Raw genomic sequence first — 21,801 nt, forward strand, 5'->3', positions numbered from 1 at the left:
AAGTCTTGTAGATGATGAGAGGACCTTTGTGAATTCACTGCTTCAGCGAGGTCATTTTTCACTTAAAATAATAATAATAATAATAATAACAACAACAACAACAACAACTTGGGTGCCAGAGGAAGAAAAAGGGAATGAAGGATGGATGACAAAATAAGTTCTGTTTTTGAAATAGGCTACAAAGAGCTCACGTGGGAGGCTTATTTTATAAAATGTGTAACGACTGATGAACACGCTGCCCTGTCCATATTTACACCATTATTATGTTAAAGCATACTGGCTAGCAGTGGTAATAATAGCCATCTTACTGAGACCCAGAGAGCAAGAATTTTGCACCCATCTGCACACCAATGCAGTAAGGATATAAGTAAGGAAGATACAAGTTACAGCCCATTATATGAATTTGGAAACGAGGCTCAGAGAGGTTAAGAGATGGGACTAGAGATACCCAGCAATTATTATGGGCTACTTCATGAAGCGCAAAATACAAGGTTTTAATATTTGCTTTTAATTATTTGAAATGTTTAAAATGCCACATTCCAATAATTGAAACTATTGAGTTGTGAGCATCATCATGTCAAAACTATTAAAGTCTCACTGCAATTTTTACCTTCAACCTTGTGAAGCTGAAAAGAGCAAGCAAAAAATGTTTTTGTCAAAGCAGACTTTAAAAAATAACATAGACTAAAAGACATCCCCGTGTTTTATTTTATCTTGAAATGACGGCTCTATTTTCCTGTAAACAGTTCAAAGGAAGCTTAATATAAAAGAAAAAAGAAATGCACAAAAGAGAGAGAAAACTGGGGGTTCAAAAGAAACCTAAGTGTCACTAGAAACCTGATTGAAGAATTCACATTTTTAGATGGGAACGTGCAATGCAGATTTCTCCAGAGAGCAGTTTTTAAAGACATTTGGGGGGTTAAGTTTTAAAGCTAGCTTGGGGGACTTATTTCCCAGGATTACAGTAATTTAGGGGAGGGGTCACAGTGCTAGGTTTAGGGTGTGGGACAGTGGTCACTGCTCAGGGCCTTGCAACAGATTTTGCTGTCACACAACACAAGGTAAGAGAGAGTGAGACAACAAAAAGTAATCAAGGTGCCAACCAACAATTATGGATGGAACATTCCTCACGTAGGTCCAAAAGGTATAAGCATAGCCCAGGTTTGGGGTAGAGGTGTCCCAAACTGTCAGCCAGTGGCACAGCCTTAGCAGCTCCCCAAAGCCATGACGTTCTTGTCGAGTGAAGCCAGCATGCTGTTTGTTTCCCTTGGGGTAGAGAAGGTGGATTTCTTCATGAGCCACACTGAGGTTCCCACATAGCCCAAGGGACGTATGGGAAGCCAAGCCCTTCAGGAACTTGCAAAAGGCTCCATCCCAGCACTGCCGGCCACCAGGCACCCCAGACTTCCACCCGTGTTAGGTACATAGGCTGTTTCCAGAACAAATTCAGTCACTCAGCCTTCCAGATCATGTCCCTTGTCCCCAGTGCCATAGGACACTTTGAGTGGGCACGGGTGGAACAGCAGGCCCACGCCCCTGTACCCTTTCTTGTCTGAACGTACTGACCGGTACTGATGGGATAGTTCAGGCAGCTCCTGAGGTTCAGCTGATAGTTTATTCTCTGAACATTCAGTCTCTTCTCTCTGGGGCTTCTTCCTACACTTCAGCTAAACTCTTCCTCTTAATCCAGGCTCAAAGCCCATCCGCATTCCAGGAGCAGATCTTGAGTGAGGCTGATTTACCACTGGGGGAGGTTTTCTGATCTGGGAGTGAGGGGGTCCTCATACAGGACTGGCCTCTCTCCTGCTGACTCTTTTTCATTTTTCTTTGCTCCCGCTTGACTCTTCTGGGCTTCTGGCTCAATCGTGGGCTCTTTCTCATCTTTCACCACTGCTCCCTTTTACCTGTGCTTTGGCATCACTGTGACGAATGCCCTTCTGAACCTGTACCACGTTGCCCACTGAAGCAGTATTTTTACTGTGTTACCCCCCTTGGGTCCCAGCCTGCCTCCTCTTCTAAAAAGACATCCCCGTGTTTTAGGAATTACAACTATTTGTCATAATTTAAGATCTCGCAGCACAGCTTGCAGAGAGCATATGATATATACCATCAGTGCAAAATCAGACTTCAGCGTTCTGTTTCTGGTCTCATCTTGTATCCAAACTGTGAGTCACTTTGATTCTTATGAGGTAGAAATGCCTCATAAACATAACAGCAAATTATTTACTGATTTCTTCATATTCATCTCTTAACTAAGAGTTATTACCTGAACTTTGCTCTTATTCATAACAGCTTGTGGTTTTTCAGGTGGTTGAAATGAATGAAGTCATTGTAAAACTATAATGCTTTAAATTGGCTGGCTAATACTTTATATAAAGTAAGCCTACTTTATCACCCTCCTAAAGAAGACAAAGGTTTGTCTGAAATAATCATTAATGGGTGTGGAGAACATTCAGTGTAAGAGAGGCTAGAAAATATTTCAGAATCAGTGCCATCTTTCAGATAGCCAATCACCTGTCACTCACACTGCTTTTTAAATCCCAGCATTCTATGGAAGGAACAAATGGAACAGTTCTTTTATTTTGTTTTGTCTTCCTGTTTTGGAAGATTTAAACAATTCTTTGTTTTTCCCTTTTGATTCAATTTTGTCACTCTTTGCTTAAATGTATATATTTTTGGAGATCACGCCTATTTCCTTCTAGAACTAGAATTGTGTTTTACAGAATGATAGAGTTGAAAGGGACTCTGAAGATGATCTAGCCCAATCCTCTCATTTCACAGTGGAAGAAGCACCCTGTTTGGCATTTCTTCACTTTAGTGCACATGAACGCGTCACCAAAATCAACGTTGCCTGCTTGAACATTTCCACTGCAAGCTGCACCCTGTCCTAGGTTGGAAAATAAAGAAACAGGGATGAAAACAAGTTTACGATGCCATCAATCCAACTGTTGGATTGCTCTCCCCCCAAATAATTTCAAGTAAGTTGCAGACTTAAATTCTTGAACTATATTCATTTATTTCACTGAATACAGATGGCTGATAATTTGTTTACTAACCTTTCTTTGATTCTCTGCTAGATGATCTGAGTCAAGTGTTAACACCCCACAGAGCACAATAACCTATTACGGCAGTGAATTAGCGCCCTCTAGCACATTTCTGAGTAATGACTGCTAAAAAATCTTAGAAAATGTAACTGAAACCGTGCGGGGTTCTTTACACTATCTCACTTTAATTCCCACAAAAGTTGTATGGCATCAATTGAGACAACTGTGTAAGGAGAGAAAGCTAATACACAATGTGGTGAGGGCTACTTCAGGAGTGAGAAGAGCTGTGGGCGGGGACTGACTGACTTTATTGAGTGACACTGATGACAGTAGGAGTGTGACACTCTTTCTAAACTCCACCCCCTGCCCCCCTTAGTAGGAGAGATGGAATTCTGGAAAGGAATGTTGCAAGACGCACCTTAAAAACTACTGCTGAGTTACTATCTTCTTTAATAGTGTGGGAGGAGGGAAACAGGACCACTGACTCTGGTTGGGGTTTTGAGGATAGCATCAATGAAGAGAGGACATTGGACTATTAAAGGAGGAGAGTAGTTTTCCAGGTGAAGAACAGGGAAATGTCATTCGAAGCAGCAACATGAGGGGCACCTGGGTGGCTCATTTGGTGAAGCATCTGCCTTCGGCTCAGGTCATGATCCCGGGGTCCTGGGATAGAGGCCCGCCTGCATCGGGCTCCCTGCTCAGCAGGGAGTCTGCTTCTCCCTCTCCCTCTTCCGCTCCCCCTGCTTTTGTCAAATAAATAAATAAAATCTTAAAAAAAAACACAAAGCAGCAATACAAGCGAATGGAAAGACACAACTGAAGTGAAGGACACTCTGATACATAAGAATGGGTAATGTACGGGGTCAGTCCTTTTGGAAACTGAGGTATATGGGATGGAGTGGACAGAGGTGACTGAAGCAGGGCTGGGAAGAGCTTTCGTGTCAACATGGGGAATATGAAATTTGTCCTCTTGACGATGGGTGTTTTCAACTGGAAAATAACGTGATTGGATTTCTTTCTTTTCCTGCCTTACAAATTGAAGAATATAACCCATGGTCAGAAAACTACTAAAACAAATATACTGTATAAAGCATCGTTCTAAAGCAAACACTTCTGTACCCCTCATCCTGGAATAGAAATATAACATTGCGAACACCTACCCCTTCTCCTAATCCCAATCGTAACCCCATTCAAACCCCAAAGGTAATAATCACCGTCTTTGTGATTCTTCACCACTACTTTGTTTTTCTTTACTGTTTCACTGCTTGCATTTACTTCCTCAGAAAACAAAATTTCATTTTAACTGCTTGTGAAATTTTTATAGTTGGAATCATACTTAAAATCTTCTTTGTGTTTGCTCCACATAATGTTTGAAAGACTCATCCTGGTTGGTTGGTGCTGTAGCAGCCATTTATGTACTTCAGCGGCTGGATAGCAGTCTCCCATCTGAGTGTTTTGCAATTTCTTTTGTGTGATGCTGTCGGATATTTGTTCTTTGACTTTTTAAAGTCAATTCTTGCCTAACATGAACAATATTGCCATGGGCTTTTGTACTTTGTATCCTATTCACATGGGCAGAATGGTTTCTCCAGCCTATTCAGATTTCTTCCAGGAAGCTAACTCTGACAGGACTGTGTGGCATCCACCAGAGGAGAGTGAGGTAATAATGACCCGGTCTATTTTCAGCAAGGGTGGAGAAGAGGTCTGATATGAGGGACAGTCCTGAGGCAGCATCGAGCTGCACAGGAAATGGAGTGGCACACACAGGGGACCCTAAATTTTCTAGCTTAAAAGACTGACATCCTTAAGGGACATCAAAATGCTGGAGGAGAAATAAGTTTTAGGGAGGAAATAAGCTCTTTTTGGGGTTTGAGGTGACTGCTGGACATATGAGCAAAAATGTCTGCTAGGCAACTAGAAAAGCCTCTTGAGAACTTAGGAGGGGAGGGGCTGGAGGTAGAGATGTAGAAGTGGTAATATATGGTTGGTTGTCAAAGACACAGGAAAAGAGAACAGTCATTGACAGCACTTTCTGAGTACTTAACCATGTGCCAGGCACTATTCCAAGAATGTTACAGCTATCTCAAGAAATGCAAGTGGGGCAGCCCGGGGGGCTCAGTGGTTTAGTGCCGCCTTCAGCCCAGGGTGTGATTCTGGAGACCCAAGATCAAGTCCCACATCGGGCTCCCTGCATGGGGCCTGCTTCTCCCTCTGCCTGTATCTCTGCCCCTCTCTCTCTCTCTCTCTCTCTGTGTGTGTGTGTGTGTGTGTGTGTGTGTCTCATGAATAAATAAATAAAATCTTTTAAAAATTTAAAAAAAAAGAAATGCAAGTGTGGGTGAGGATGTGAAGAAAAAGGAACCCTCGTACACTGTTGGCAGGAATGCAAATTGGTGCAGCCACTGTGAAAAACAGTATGGAGGTTCCTCAAAAAGTTATAATAGAACTACCTTATGATCCAGTAATAGAACAACTAAGTATTTACTCAAAGAATATGAAAACACTAATTCCAAAGGATACATGCACCCCTATGCTTATGGAAGCATTATTTACAATAGCTAAACTATGGAAGCAGTCCAAGTGCCCCCTGATGGATGGATGGATAAAGAAGAGGTGATATAGGGATCCCTGGGTGGCGCAGCGGTTTAGTGCCTGCCTTTGGCCCGGGGCACGATCCTGGAGACCCAGGATCGAATCCCATGTCGGGCTCCCTGCATGGAGCCTGCTTCTCCCTCTGCCTGTGTCTCTGCCTCTCTCTCTCTCTCTCTCTCTGTGTGTGTGTGTGTGTGTGACTATCATGAATAAATAAATAAAATCTTAAAAAAAAAGAAGAAGAGGTGATATATACACACAACGGAGTATTATTCAGCCATAAAAAAGAATGAAATCTTGCCATTTGCAACAACATGACTGGAGTTAGAGAGTATAATGCTAAGCAACATAAGTCAGCGAAAGACAAATACCATATGATTTCACTCATGCATGAAATTTAAGAAAGAAAACATATGAACAAAGGAAAAAAGAGCAAGTGAGACAGAAACCAAGAAAGAGACTCAGTTAAGAGAGAACCAGCTGAGGGTTACCAGAGGGGAAGTGGGTCGGGGGAATGGGGAAAATAGGTGACAGGGATTAAGAGTACACTGCCAAGCATTGAGCAATGTATAGAATTGTTGAGTCACTATATTGTATGCCTGAAACTAATAGAACACTGTGTGTTTACTGGGATTAAAATAAAACCTTAATAAAATAAAAAAAAGAATGTCATATGTACCAACTCATTCAATCTTCACAACAACCCAAGGAGGCACATAATACTGTTATTTTCATTTTACAGATGAAAAAACTGAGGCACAGAGAGGTCAAAAGCTTGCCCAAGGTCACACATCTAGCCAGTGGTGGCCCCAAGAGGAGATTATGCAAGTAGTGTATGTGGAAAGAATTGAGTTTTGGTGAGTACCAATATCAATGGTTCTGAGGAGGAACCTGGGAAGGACATTTAGATGAACAGTCACCAACTTAGGAGGAGAGCCACAAGAGTGTCATTAAGAGTCAAACTTAAGTTACCTTGAGAAGTTAAGTTAGGTGCCTGGCACTCCTGGAGGTAGAGTGCCAAAGTGGAGTCATAATACCTAAGCTTGAGACCAGGTGTCAATAAAACCTATTCCTGCTTGTCTCACTACTTCCAAGAAAGAAAGTGAAACGTCTTTAAGGAATCTAACAATAAAATATAGGGAAAAAAATTGGTTGCTGTCTACAGCTAAAGTAAAAAGAAAAATCCCTCCCTTGAGAAATTCAGTGATGTATGGCAGAGGAAGATGGTGGAGAAATGGGGCTGGTAGTGGGGAAGATGAGTTCTGTATACCAGACAACTCTGCTGAGTAAACAAGCTGAGCTGGGCAGGAAGGAGGAAGTTATGGGAGAGTCCCTACTCCGCCAGCACCTGCAGCTCTGTCATCCCCCCACTGTGGCTTGGTGACTCTGACAAAACTGAGTGGGAGTAGCTGTCCAGAGGGCCCTTCAACTGTACCTGGAACCTGTCCCATGGCCCTATCTTCTCCATGGTGTTGTCCTCCTCCTCCCTGGGTAGATTTACCTACTGTTTGTCACAGGTTGGCAATTCAAGATGCTCAGGCAGGCATCTGTAAAAGGGTTCAAATTCTGAGCTAAACAAAGTAGACATGGTGCTGGCTCTGCAGTAAGAGAAGAGAATATCCAAGTCAGATTCTCATTCATTCATTGACTCATTCATTGATTCATACATTATATCCATGAATATTTATTGAACACCTATAACATCCTGGGCACTATGCTAAGCACTGTGCAACCAAAAAGGAATTAAATCAAGCATGATCCTTGCCTTCATGAAACACATAATCTAGTTGCATAGATGAAAAAACAGTAAGTAGCAAATAAAAGATTATAAAACTGTCATATGTAATAAGGAAACAAATAGAAGGCTAAAAAAGATTAAGGGGTGAATAGGGGAATTTAGAAAAACTGATCCTACAACACACGGTAGACTTCACATGCTTGTGCTTGTCCAGTTCTCTTTCACCATTTCCCTTGCAATTTGATGGAGTCTTGTGACTAGTTGGACCAAATATTGGTGTCTGCTGCAGGACGGTTCTATGATGAAAAATAATCTATCATCTTTCCCACAATCTGCCCCCATTTCTCCACTATCTTCCCATACCCACATATAAGGGGATGAATTAAGGGAGGGATTTTTCTTTTTACTTTAGCTATAGACAACAACCAAAAGGAAATAACTTTTTCTGTGCTTTATTATTAGTTTTTTTTAAAGAAGTTTCACTTCCTTTCCTAAAATATGTGACATTAGCTTAGCAGTCTACAGGTGAGCAGCATGGAAACTGATAATGGAGGGCTAGAAACACCGCAATTCTTACCTGGCTACTAATAAAACTAACTCCTGCATTAATTTGGAAAGATTATGTGGCTAAAGAAAATGTGGCCTGAGGGGAAAAAATTAGAAAACAATGTTTCTAGCGTGTATTGGTTGCTGCTGGCTATGTTTTGGCAAGGCTTTATAAGCTCAAAAAGGAATTGGTTGATTTGTAAGCATAAATGAAAAGGAATAGAGATATTTCAGAAAAGTAAGGATTTGCAAAATTGGAAAACCTGACAGGTTTTAGACTCCAAACTCTAAGAGAGAATTTGGGGTAGCCTTGAAAAAGTCCATTAAAATAAATCCGGGGCAGCCCTGGTGGGCTCAGCGGTTTAGCGCTGCCTTCAACCCAGGGTGTGATCCTGGGGACCCGGAATCGAGTCCCACGTCGGGCTCCAGGCATGGAGCCTGTTTCTCCCTCTGTCTGTGTCTCTGCCTCTCTCTCTCGCTGTCTCTCTGATGAATGAATAAATAAAATCTTAAAAAATAAAATAAAATAAATCCGTAGAAAGGCCAAATTAAAAGTATGGCTTCTACACCTATTGATAATACCTCTCAGTAAGTTCAGGAACTTTAGGGCAAAGATAAAAGTAAGGAATTCAATTGGTAAAGAGCCACAGAAAGCTCAAAATATAGGTGTAGGTTTCCCACAGAAAACTATAATCTCATGTTTACTCAGGGTACCCGCTGTACTGGCAAGAGAGAAAGACAGATAGAAACAAATTAGTGGGGAGAGAGAGAAAATGGGGCAAGAAAGCAAAAGCATGTAGTAGATCTGGGAGCCATGTTTTAAAAAGAACCATAACAGTTTTAGCAAATATAGTTTACTGAAATCAGAGACAAGCAGCTTACTAAATAATTTTGGGAGAGATTTATAGTCAAAGGAACCATAAACCCAACTGGACTTGTAGCCTTCCAACATTGTACGAGTAGCACATGAACCTTACGCTACCCAGACTCTAGACTGTGAGCTCCAGGTTTGGACTTCATGTTTGTTTCTTTTGGGAAGAAGTTTGGTGTGTTCTGCAGTGGGAACAAGAGTGAAACAAAAGAGTGGCCTATAGTAGAACTAATGACCATTCTTTTCTTTCTTTCTGGCAAATGGAAAGATTACATGTCCTTGTTCCCTTGTAGTAAGGTGGACCAAGAGACTGTGCTGAAGCATTTAAGAGCTACCGGGAGACCCCCACCCCCAGGAGCTAAGGATCTCACTGGTGCCTCTTTTATAAGAAGAGCACTAATCCCACTTAGGAGGACTCTACCCTCAAGACATAGGCACCTCAGAATGGCCCCACTTACTAATACTATCTTCACTTTGGGGGGTTAGAGTTTCAACATATGAATTTGGAGGGGACATATTCTGACCACAGCACTGTCTGTAATGAATGAGAAGAAGGAATAGAAAATGACCCGAGACAGGAAGTCATGGAATTATCCAGACATTCCCAAGATGCAAATGTTGCCTAGAAGAATGTAGACACAGAGATGATGATCTATAGGTTCATCATTGAAAAGCAATCCCTAAAGAGGGGAGAGTTACTTCCTAAAGGAGCAGGGTGTGGAGCCCCCAGAGCTGGAGCAAGGAGAATATGGGGCTCTTAGGAAGGCCAAGACTCTATCTAGAAGACAGTGGTGTCCCCTTGGCCTGGTTTTCTAGTTGCCCTGAAGATTACTTGTCAGTGTATATAGGTGAAAAGCCATTTCAATTCACTAATGAATTCCCAAAGTGCTTTCTAATATCTGCCCCCCACTCCCTCCTCCTCCTATAAGAAAAGACCAATAACACTTTAAAGGTATTTCCTGGGATCCCTGGGTGGCGCAGCGGTTTGGCACCTGCCTTTGGCCCAGGGCGCGATCCTGGAGACCCGGGATCGAATCCCACGTCGGGCTCCCGGTGCATGGAGCCTGCTTCTCCCTCTGCCTGTGTCTCTGCCTCTCTCTCTCTCTCTAACTGTGTGTGAGTATCATAAATAAATAAAAATTTAAAAAAATAAATAAATAAAGGTATTTCCTTCCTTTTCTTACTGTTCTTGTATAATTTGGCAATAGCCCCTCAGGAAAGGGATCCTGGGATAAATCAGAATTCTGTCTACTAGGAGTCACCTCCCCTTCCCTAACACTCTGTGGCTCAGTCAGGAGCAGCTCCCAGCCTACATTAAACAATGTCTTAACTCACCCAAATGTTATTGGTTTTCTGGATTTTCTCCCATACATAGATGGCTTTTAATGAAGCTAGACCAAAACAGGTAACTTCTGTAAACTCGGGAAAAACTAGTCTGGATCAACATTTAAAAGAAGTGATGGTGATTTCTAAACAGCTGGAAGCTGAAGGTCCTGCTGTCCTTCTTCAGAAGCTCCACTACCTAACCATTCAACCACCTCCATTCTTCTCCACCTGCCTTTTGTCTCTGCTTTGTTCCTATGCCATTATGGGTACCTAGAAGACCCTACAGAGCACAGTTGAAGCCCTCTCTGAAGCAAGCAGAGGCTTCTTACATCTCATTTCCCTCAGGCTTGGATAAATGCCACCCAATCCCACCTTTCCATCTGGTCTTTTCTTCTCCTCCTCCTACTGCTTTTTTGCCATCTTCCAGTTCTCAAACACTCCATTCCTTTATCTTCTATATTCTTCAAACACAGTCGGTTTCTTCCTTGGACTTACTACTTTTGGCAAGAAGAGGTGAATTATTGGCATTCCAGGTTCAAGGATCAACCCTTAGTATAAGCTCTGTGTGCACAGAAGGAAGGACAAACAAGAGCCTGTGAAATTATCTCTTCTTGGACTTGTTCTTCAGAGATTCTCCATTAGATCAAAACATTTCATGTTAGCATTTTTTTTATGATAGTCACAGAGAGAGAGAGAGAGAGGGAGGGAGAGAGAGAGAGAGGCAGAGACCACTGCGCCACCCAGGGATCCAATGTTAGCATTTCTTAATTGTAGAAGGAACACATGCAGGTTAAAAAAAAAAAAAAAAAAACACTAAAGAAAGATAAACAAGTCTCTCACCCTGCCTTCATTCACAACCTTCAGCCTTACTTCTCAGAGGTAAACATTTGACAGTATTTTTTTAATCCTGCAGAATACCATACACATCAGCAAGGGACATACATATATTTTCTTTTTCTTTTCTTTTTTTACACGAATGTACGACATGCAATGTTTTTATCTTTTCCAATTAAGATGTCAACTCTGTCTTTTCACTCATATCAGCACATACAGATCTACCTCAATCATAGGCACCTACTTTGTATTCTATTGCATAGATGTGAAAGTTTTAAATATGCAGATCTTTCATGTGATATATTCCTTTTAAATATTATTTCATTTATGTATTTTATTTTATTTTTTTAAAATTTTTTTTATTTATTTATGATAGTCACACAGGGAGAGAGAGAAGCAGAGACACAGGCAGAGGGAGAAGCAGGCTCCATGCACCGGGAGCCCGATGTGGGATTCGATCCCGGGTCTCCAGGATCGCGCCCTGGGCCAAAGGCAGGCGCCAAACCACTGCGCCACCCAGGGATCCCCATCATTTATGTATTTTAAATAATCTCTACACCCACTGTGGGGCTTGAACTCATACCCCCCAAGATCAAGATTTGCATGCTCTACCAACTGAGCCAGTCAGGCACTCCTCATGTGATAAATTGTTTTAGGGAGATTTTTCCTTTATTCCTTTAATCTTCTTTGCTATTTATTATTATTATTATTATCCTTGGAAATCCAAATCTTTGATCATAGTTCACAAACTAGTAAACTGAATTTAACAGCAGGGGAACTGGGCTTGTGATGAAGCAAAGTATAAGTAAGCGGCCATTGACAATGAAGCTCTAGCACACATTAAAATCACCTGTGAAATAATTTGAATCAATGGAAAAACATTATGTAATTTACCAAAATTCCTAATATACTTTTTTTTTGCAGTTTTAGACCTTTATTTGACAATCAACAATTAGTTCTCATCCACATTAACTGCCTGTAGATTTTTGAAGGTGGTGACAGGTACGTGGGTAACCAACATATAGGGCTTGTTTGGTGAATATTCATCCACATTATGTTTTCTGGACAACTGCACATGGATACGGTATGGAACATTCCTTATTCCTTTGGCCCAGAGAGCGTGGTTGAGCCTGGTGTCAATGCACACATCTGGAGTTCCCATCTCCTTCACAGCAAATTTCCGGATCTCTTTGAGTGCCTGAGGGGCATGCTTCTTGAAATCCGTGCCATGGATGCACTTGTGAATGTTGATGGTGTATTCTCTAGTCACTACCTCATTAATGGCGGAATGTCCCTTCTTCTTCTCCTCACCACCTTTCTTTGTGGGAGCCATTCTGCTGGGCCTGGTTGGAAAGGAGGTTAGACCTGACTTTTAAGAGCCATAGAAGGATAGACACCTGGGTGGCTCAGTCTGTTGAGTATCTGACTCTTGATTTTAGCTTGGGGTCATGATCACAGGGTCATGGAATTGAGTCCCATGTTGGGCTCCACATTCAGCACAGAGTCTGCTTAAGATTTTCTCTATCTCGGGGCAGCCCTGGTGGCTCAGTGGTTAGTGCCGCCTTCAGCCCAGGGTGTGATTCTGGAGACCCGGGATCGAGTCCCTCGTCGGGCTCCCTGCATGGAGCCTGCTTCTCCCTCTGCCTCTGTGTGTGTGTGTGTGTGTGTGTGTGTGTGTGTGTGTCATGAGTAAATAAATAAAATCTTTAAAAATATATATATTTTCTCTCTCTACACCCTATACCCTCTGCTTATACTCTCTTTCTCTATAAAAAAAAAAAAGGAAGGATCCATGGAAGGAAAACTAGAACCTTTTCTAGACTTATGGTATCAGATGATGACGATGATGATGACAACAGTAATGACAGCAAAGACTGGCCATATCGAGGTTCTCAGGGTTAAAATAATCATCTTTTGTTTAAAAAAATTAGTGTGTGAATCAGTGAATATTTAAAATTTTGTGATAGGTTTGGAAAACTCATGCTAAGAAAAGGGGAAAATAATCTGTAAAAAGGTCACTTGAAATGTAATGGGATTGCCATTTTAACAAATGACATTCCTGTGTCTGGGAAAGTGTCTGATCTTTCCCTCCTTCTGCTCTATACTTCCACTGAAAGAACTTTTATAAACATTCAAAAATCTTAAGATAATAACAGGTTCAGATTTTCAAATACATAACATAAACAATATGTCCATAAATTATAATGCACAGAAAAGTATTCTTTAAGATTAAGAATGTCAGATCTAAATTTACTTGTTATTTTTGGCACCTAAAGTTGTGCCTTGCACATGGTGGATATTTAAAATACCCATGAATTTTGATTTGATTCTCATGGGTGGGTCTTGAGACCAGGATCAACACTTTGTTAGAATCTAGAAGTCACATTCCAAGCAGGGTCATACCATTAGTCTGAGTTCTCAAAAATGTTTGAAAACTAGCTCACTTGAAAACAACTACAAGGACCTCTTAGATTCACAGTGTGGAATTCTTTCCAGAGTTTCTTTTCTAAGAATTTTTTTGTGGTTTCTGAACCCCATTCCTGACAATGATGATGATAGTGCCAAGAAACAAAGTACTACAGTTAAAACAAAATCCATAACTATTGGTTTTCCAATGTGCTTACCATGAGAATCTTTCACTCATTTTATAAAAGCTAAAGTAAATTGGTGTTAAATTATAGATTTTCAAAAGTGTAAAAGTCTTTCAAATATTACTTGGTCTACTCTCAAGAGAAAATTCTTGACTCCTGTCCACACCATTAGTATATTACTCTATTGCCATGGAGCACTGAACTTCTCAGTAATGTCTTCTCCAAACAGAGCCAGGTATAGAGGACTGAGCAATCTTCAATAGACTCAGAACTAGAACCATCCACTGCTTCAGTGATGGCAGGGGTAGAGGTCAGGGTACTGGACTCCTCTGCTGGGACTGGGAGAAAATTCAGATTGGCAGGCAGAACTCAGACTCTCACAATTACAGGAACCTGTAATAAGCACAGGGTGATAATTAGTATCTGGGAGATACATGACTGGGGGAGCACAGTGGTGGCAACCGCAGGAGGTAGTGTTTGGAGACGCGAGCAGAGCAGATAGCATAATAAGTCAGGATGCAGCTCAGTCTGAAAGGAGTTTCAGGGGCAGGACTGCAAATCACATGCTCTGGTGTCTATAAAGCCCCTAAACCTGACCTTCCACCTGCAGCTCTGCCCTCATAATGTGCCAGCTACCTTCTCACCTTTAATATTCCAGCAAGCTAGCTTTCTTTCCAACCATAGACTATCGAGCTCCCTTGCATCCCAGAGCCTAGGTCATTCACATCCATCCTTAAATACCCTCTCCTTACAAAGGCTTTCTCAGGACACTCTCTACCACACAATCCCATTTAATTATTTGCATAACCTTGAGGAGTTTCCTCCTCATTATTTATCTCCACAGTAATGTAAGCTCAATGAAAGGAAGGTATTTGTTTGTCTTGTTTCTTATGTACTCAATAATACCAGGCACTTTTGTAGGTTCGTATCATATTCTGGGGGTTTATTAAACATTTAAATGTATGACTGAATGAACAAATGAACTAATTAATACACTGTTAACAAATTAATTACTCTAGCTGGGATAGGAGACGGACAAGATGGAAATTTCTGTAACTAAAAATGTTTGAAACCAAATCCTTGGGGCGTCTGGGTGGCTGGCTCAGTGATTGAGCATCTGCCTTTGGCTCAGGTCGTCATCCCAGAGTCCTGGGATCGAGCCTCACGTCAGGCTCCCTGCTCAGCGGGGCATCCACTTCTCCCTCTGCGTGTGTCTCTGCCTCCCTCTCTCTGTCTCTCTTGAATAAATAAATAAAATCTTAAAACAAAAAAGAAATCAAATCCTTGATGAAATAGCAGGATCTAGGAAGAAGAAGAAAGCTATCACCAGATACAAAAGTATTAATAAATGAAGGGAATGAACACAGATGGCAGGAGGGAGGTTGGGGGAGGAGGTTGTGCTGAGTAGCTTGAGCCTCAATGGAGAATAAACTTTTAGAAGAATGGAAAAGCCTGGGTTTGGACATTGTAACGGAGAATGCCAGCCAACGCTCCCTCTCGTTTTGAGAAATGTGGGAGAACAAAATAAACCTTATTCAAGAGGACAGAGGGCACATTTTAGTTAGGAGACAGTTAAGGGAGATTTGGACAAAGCCATTTGCATAAAGGTTATGGATGCAATGGGATTTGTTCACGATGGTAAAGTGGGGAAAGTGGGGAGTGGGGAGGCAACATCTTTAGGAGACGTGTGGTGGGAGGGAAGAAGAGGCTAGCAGTAAGAGGGGCAGAGTCACCTGAGGGACAAGGGAGGAAAAAAAATTGTTTTGAAATGTAGGAATAAAGAGATGATCATCATAGCAGAAATGATGCGCCTCAAATACGGAACTCGGCTGCAAGTTCACAGGAAACTTTGCAATACGCGGTTTAATCTCAGAGAAGAGGGCCCCAACCATCCTGCCTGACAATTTGGACTCACACATACAGCATAGCTTTTCACTTAAATGCTACAGAATCATGGTTTTGTGCCAGGCACTGGTAGTGGGAGGTAGCTATGAAGGCAAGTTAGGCTAAGAAAAGACTAATACCTTTCTTTCCCCTTCTCTAACAATTCACACGGTTGTGTAGCCCACTTAGTCTTCCCAAGTAAATACGGCAAACCCAGTGGATGGGTACTGACAGTAACCAGTTCCCTGTGATCTGCCCACCCAGAACCATAACCAGACACCCTACTTGTAGCACGGTGGACCACGAAGGGCCCACCAATTCTCTTAAGGGGGTAGAGGATCACTGAGTCACTGAATATAATCCTTGCTCTACAACCGAGCATTGATATGGATTCTTAAATCATACGCAATTATGTAACATTGCAGTGTAAGAGGTAATCCGTCACATTAAACACTGGTTTAATGGGATACATCCTATAAATAAAGGTGCTGTACATATGCTGCTCAATGTGCTTGTCTCAACCGATCTTGAAAGGTGAGGACTATCATCCCGCTTTTACAAATAAAGATACAGTGGGACGCCTGGGTGGCTCAGCGGTTGAGTGTCTGCCTTTGGCTCAGGGCGTGATCCTGCTTCTCCCTCTGCCTGTGTCTCTGCCTCTCTCTGTGTGTCTGTCTCCTATGAATGAATAAACAAAATCTTAAAAAAAAAAAACATAAGAGTCTCAGAGGGGTGCAATTATTACACACACACACACACACACACACACACACAGTGCCCCCCCTGCTCCAAAGCCTATGTTTTTTCGAGTACACCTCACCTCACCCTGGAGCCACACACGGTAAGGTTCAGTTTCTCAGTAGTGGTTACATTTTGAGTCAGAGCAAAGCTGCTTTGAGGAAAGTAAAGGTGGAGGAAACATGGTGGTTAGATGTAGCTAGTTTGAACTTTTGGGGGATCAATTAGTGTTTCCTGAATAACCATGTCTCCCCTGCCTCTCCACACACCTCTGATCAGCGTGGTGGACACTAAGAACTGGACAGTCGTCCAGGGCCTGGCAGTGTTGGGACATACCTAATAAAAGAGGCAACCCAAAACACTCAGTCTAATGTTCTGTGGGTGATCAGAGGCGAGAACGGTCAGGGTGAATTAGGCTGGTGATCTGTCCAGAAGGGGGACAGAAGATCACGAAGGTCCTGGGACTTGAGCTGGGCTTTGTTGTGAATCAGCTTGTGAAAGAGAAACCAGAATTTGTCCCTTGAGTGTTTCCTATAAGTGACTAGGTTTTGGGTAATCGTCTGGCCTGAGTGGGAGTTGGCCTAGGAAGGGGGGTGGCTGCAATAGGGGAGATCCTGGCACTGTCTGCTCACACCTAGCTAAAATTTACTACTCTTATCATCCGGCAGCCGCACTGATTCGGGAAGAGTAAACAGGGTCCCCCCGGTGGCTTGTCGGTTGGGTGGAAACAAAGGTGACAACGGGAGGGGGTCTGTCCTCAGTCCAGTCCCCGAACTGTTGCGAGAAAAGTCGGTGTGTCAGCCAGAGTGGGTCCACTTGCAAGAAGAAAGTGAAAGCTCTCGGGGGCCGGCGAAGCCCTCTTCCCCTGTCCGGAAGCTGCCCTTGAGCAGCCTGGAAAGCCCCAGAGCTTGGCCCACCCGGAGCCCTGCAGCAGCAGCAGCAGCAGCAGCAGCAGCAGCAGCGGCGGCATCGAGGCCCAGGAGCGGCAGCGGCAGCACCAGCATCGAGGCCCTGCCTGCAGCAGCACCAAGCAGCAGCAGCACCAGCAGCACCAGCATCGAGGCCCAGGAGCGGAAGCGGCAGCACCAGCATCGAGGCCCTGCAGCAGCACCAGCATCGAGGCCCTGCAGCAGCACCAAGCAGCAGCAGCACCAGCAGCACCAGCATCGAGGCCCAGCAGCGGCGGCAGCAGCACCAGCAGCACCAGCAGCGACAGCGAGGCCCGTCAGCACCAGCAGCACCAGCAGCACCAGCAGCAGCGCCAGCGCCAGCACCAGCAGCACCACCAGCAGCACCACCAGCAGCACCAGCACCAGCAGCACCAGCAGCGGCGGCGGCGAGGCCCGAGCCCGGCGCCCCATGGAGAAGCTGCAGACGGTGCTCGACCTGCAGCTCAGGCAGCACAGGGCGCTGGGCTACGGCCTGGTGAGCCTCCTGACGGCGGGCGGGGAGCGCCTGTTCTCCACCGCCCTGTTCCAGTGTCCCTGCAGCGCCGCCTGGAACCTGCCCTACGGCCTGGTCTTCCTGCTGGTGCCCGCGCTCGCCCTCTTCCTGCTGGGCTACGTGCTGAACGCGCGCACCTGGCGCCTGCTCACCGGCTGCTGCGCGCGCACCTCGCGCTCCCGCTCCCGCGCCCGGCGCTGCGGCGCGGTGGTGCGGGGCGCCGTGGTGTGCGCGCAGCTGGGCGCCTCGGCCGCGGTGGCGCCGCTCACCTGGGTGGCCGTGGCGCTGCTCGGGGGCGCCTTCTACGAGTGCGCGGCCTCCGGGAGCGCGCCCCTGGCGCGGCGCCTGTGCCGGGGCCGCGCCCCCGCCTGCGAGGCCCAGCTGCCGCTCGCGCCCTGCCTGCCCGCCCAGGGCCCCGACGCGCAGGGCGTCCTCAGGGAGCTCAAGGCGCAGTCGCAGGTGAGGCGCGGGCGGGGCCCGGGGCCGCAGCCGGGGGGGGGGGGGGGGGGGGGTCGGCCTGCACCGACCCGGGCGCCGGGGGCGAGCAAACCAGAGCGGCGAACGCTTCAGGAAAAGGAAGGACAAGGAGGGAAGGCGCGCGCGGAGCCCGAGAGCCAGCCCCGAGGTTCCGTCCGGGTCGAGCTGTGCGTCCGGCTGCAAGCGAGCAGAGTTGCTGCAGCAAAATGGGTCGTCCTGGCCCGAGGCCACCAGCCCGCACTCCTTCCCAGAGTCTTGAAAACGAACGCTGGTTTCTTTGGCTTCGCCGAAATTCCGCGTTTGGGATTCCGGCGGGCAGATGGCAGCCTCCTCCCCGGGCCCTGGACGTGACCTGGAAGGCGGCCCGTGCAGCAGTTGCATGGGGGGGTTTGCGAGGTTACCAACCCCTTCTTTCTCTTAAGAGACGAAGACCTAAAACTGTTGCTTGTTCGTCATAATCAACTGTGGGCAGTTCAGACTTTATGGAAGGATTTTTCTTTTTTTTTTTTTTTTAAAGATTTTATTTATTTATTTATTCATGAGAGACACAGGCAGAGGGAGAAGCAGGATCCATGCAGAGAGCCCGATGTGGGACTCGATCCCGGGTCTCCTGGGTCACGCCCTGGGCCGAAGGCAGGCCCCTCAACCGCTTAGCTACCCCGGCTGCCTGGATTTTAAAACTCGTTTCTAAAAAAATGTGACTAAATTGCTGTTTTGTTGTGTTTTCCGAAGGTGCTGGGCTGGATGCTGATAGCAGTTGTCATCATCTTCCTTCTGATTTTTATATCTGTCTCCCGATGCCTATCTCCAGTTAGTTTCCTGCAGCTGAAATTCTGGAAAATCTATTTGGAACAGGAGCAGCAGATCCTTAAAGCTCAGGCCACAGAGCATGCCATGGAACTGGCAAAAGAGAATGTTAAGTGTTTCTTTGAGTGCTTACACCCAGAGGAATGCAATACCCCCAGCATGAAAGACTGGCAGCAAATTTCATCTCTATATACTTTCAATCCGAAGGAGCAGTACTACAGCATGTTGCACAAATACGTTAACAGAAAAGAGAAGACTCATAGTATCATATCTAAAGAAGGAGATGCAGTGATTCCTGTTCTTGGCTTTGTAGATACACCTGGTATAAAAACTGCTGCTGAGTTATGACCTTATTAATGAATACACAGAAAGTGCTTTTGAGTTATTGCTTCATTAAAAAAAAAAAAAACGTTGGTATTGTCTGCTTGCTTTTTTTCTCCGATTTTTCAAATTGTGAAAACAATTTTTAATCAAATAAAAAATTATAACTTTACCTATTTATTATATTCATTATATTAAAAAAGGAAGCAAAGTCAAATGATTCACTCAAAGTGACAAACTGGAACTAGATCAACAGGAGATTTTGTGTGTCTCTCTTCATTTTGTTTTCACAAGTTTGTGGGATACCCGTGAAATACATCACTCACTTGTGAGGAATTGAAGGTTAGAGTGGTTATGTTGCTAGGCCAAGGTCATACAGTCACTGGGAGGCAGAACTAAATCTAGGGGACTGAGCCTCTCTGGATTGCGTGGTTCAAAGTGGCCACTTGGTGTTTTTATTACTGGCCAGGTTTTCCCATTTTAGTCCAAAGTGGCCACTTGGTGTTTTTATTACTGGCCAGGTTTTCCCATTTTAGTCCACATGCCCTCATGAGCAGAACAGATGTAGATGTCCTTAGTGACCCTTAATGTTTTTCATCTCATTCAGGAACTTGGTAACTGTTGATAGCTGAGACCACTTTGAATAAACACAGTGATATCTGGACACAAGTTATTTCAGGGTGGGAACATGGTCACCACTGTTTGGTAGGACACTCTACTCCTAGGAGCCTGGCCCCATACAGACCACAGTATGGGTTCACAAGCATTTCTACATTCTGTCGACCCTTGAACATTTGGGGCTTACCCACATAGTGGGGCTGAACCCCACATAGTCGAAAATCCATGTATAACTTTTGACTCCCACTCCCAAGCTTAACTCCTAATAGCCTATTGTTGACTGGAAGCAGTAATGATAACATAAACAGTTGATTAACATGTATTTTGTATGTTCTATGTATTATTTACTGTATTCTTACAGTAAAATAATCTAGAGAAAAGAAAATGTTGAGAAAATCTTAAGGAAGACAAAATATATGTACAGTATTGTACTGTATACAGAAAAATCCACGTAGAAGTGGACCTGTGCAAATCACATCTGTGTTGTTCAAGGTCCAGCTGTAGTTATTTGCTGGCTCACCAAATGATTATTATAATAACCCCGGCTTTTTTTTTAATAACCCTGGCTTTATGTTGCCCTAAAGGCTTAACCTTAGAAGAGATTCAGACATGGCACCTGCTAATAATATTTGCTGCGAAACAACTATATTGTTTTAAGAAATGATTCCACACAGTGTTGAGTTCAGCAAGATGAGACCATTTACAGAGCATAGTAAGATTAGGCATGGTCTCTTTTGCTCCATTCAAAACCATGGATAGAAAATATCAATGCTCTACAAACTGACAAAGAAGCAAGTCGAGGGAGCATCTGCAAAAAGAATTAGCCCCCTACACAAATGTGTCTGGCCAAAAAACATCTTGAAACCCCAACCCTAGGTTTCATAACACCTTATCTACCAGGTGGCCTATTGTAAAGAACTCTTCCTAAGATAAAAGATGGAGAAATGTTCCCTGAGTCAGCCCCAGCAGCCGCCACCATTGTCTATTTTGTCCATAATAAACTCCCACTGAGCGCCTACCGTGTGTCAGACACTGGGTCTGCCCTGAAAGTAGGCTGTTGGTTGATTCTGTTTTGTCTCTTCCTCTTCATTGCCTCCTTACGCAATCTCTCTTGTGCACTGCAAAATAAGGATTGCGGAATTGATTATATTACATTCTCATCTAAGGAAAGAGAACTATATCAAAAAAAGGGATGTGGTCTGTCAAGATCCTTTGCCACAAGAAACAAAACATTAAAGACCTCCAAAGGAAATTTCTATAAGATTAGGCAATTTTTTGTCATTTAAAAATTGTGGGATATCCAGCCTAGAGAAGAGTATATGAAGTATTTGTGTGCATTTTAAAGAATAATTACACAGTAAACATCTCTGTAACCACCCCCGAGGGGAAAGGAAGAGTACCTCTCCAGCAGCCCAGAAAACCCTGACCCTACCCAAGTGTCACTTTACAGTTTCAACTCTCTCTGCCTGAAATTGGGGCGGTGTGTGTGTGTGTGTGTGTGTGTGTGTGTGTGATCATTTCCTTCCTTTTATTTATAGTTTTGCCACTTTTTTTGCATTCCTAAATTATTCATGGTTATTTTTGTCTGTTTTTGAACTTTTTATGAATGAAAACATTCTCTAATCAATTCTCTAAGAATTACTTTATCCTCTTTTTTGTTTTTATTTGATGGATTCATCCATAGTATGTCTAGAATAACCTATTTATTTTGATTGGTGGATAGTATTCTACTACATGAATATAGCAAATCCAGTTATCCATTTAACTACTTACTGATGGACATTCGGTTTGTTCTCAGTTTCTGGTTCTTATAAGCAACCCAGGAGTGAACCTTCATGTATTTGAATTCTGGTATACAAGTGTAAGTGTTGCTTCAGATTGTGTTCCTGGAATAGATGGAAGCATGAGGGCATATACATATTCCAATTTGCTAGATAATATCACATGTTTGCCATAAGGGTTGTGCCAATT

At 43.8% G+C, this 21,801-nt stretch overlaps 2 protein-coding genes and 1 pseudogene across 2 annotated transcripts; 1 reads left to right on the forward strand and 2 right to left on the reverse strand.

The window, feature by feature from the left end:
- Positions 1-995: 995 nt before the first annotated feature.
- LOC129499965 (DNA-(apurinic or apyrimidinic site) endonuclease-like) lies at positions 996-1,918 on the reverse strand (annotated as a pseudogene).
- A 9,985-nt stretch (positions 1,919-11,903) lies between these two features.
- On the reverse strand, positions 11,904-12,284 carry LOC129499966 (60S ribosomal protein L31-like). The gene has a single exon (XM_055310137.1). It carries the CDS (start codon positions 12,282-12,284, stop codon positions 11,904-11,906), a length of 381 nt encoding a protein of 126 aa, XP_055166112.1.
- Positions 12,285-17,523: 5,239 nt separating this feature from the next.
- On the forward strand, positions 17,524-19,304 carry CALHM6 (calcium homeostasis modulator family member 6). Its single transcript, XM_055310961.1, has 2 exons — positions 17,524-18,066; positions 18,817-19,304. Exons 1-2 carry the CDS (start codon positions 17,524-17,526, stop codon positions 19,237-19,239), a joined length of 966 nt encoding a protein of 321 aa, XP_055166936.1. The 3' UTR covers positions 19,240-19,304.
- The last annotated feature ends 2,497 nt before the right edge of the window (positions 19,305-21,801 follow it).

This window comes from Nyctereutes procyonoides, unplaced genomic scaffold (genome assembly GCF_905146905.1).
Source record: "Nyctereutes procyonoides isolate TBG_1078 unplaced genomic scaffold, NYPRO_anot_genome, whole genome shotgun sequence".
Taxonomy (NCBI): Eukaryota; Metazoa; Chordata; class Mammalia; order Carnivora; family Canidae; genus Nyctereutes; species Nyctereutes procyonoides.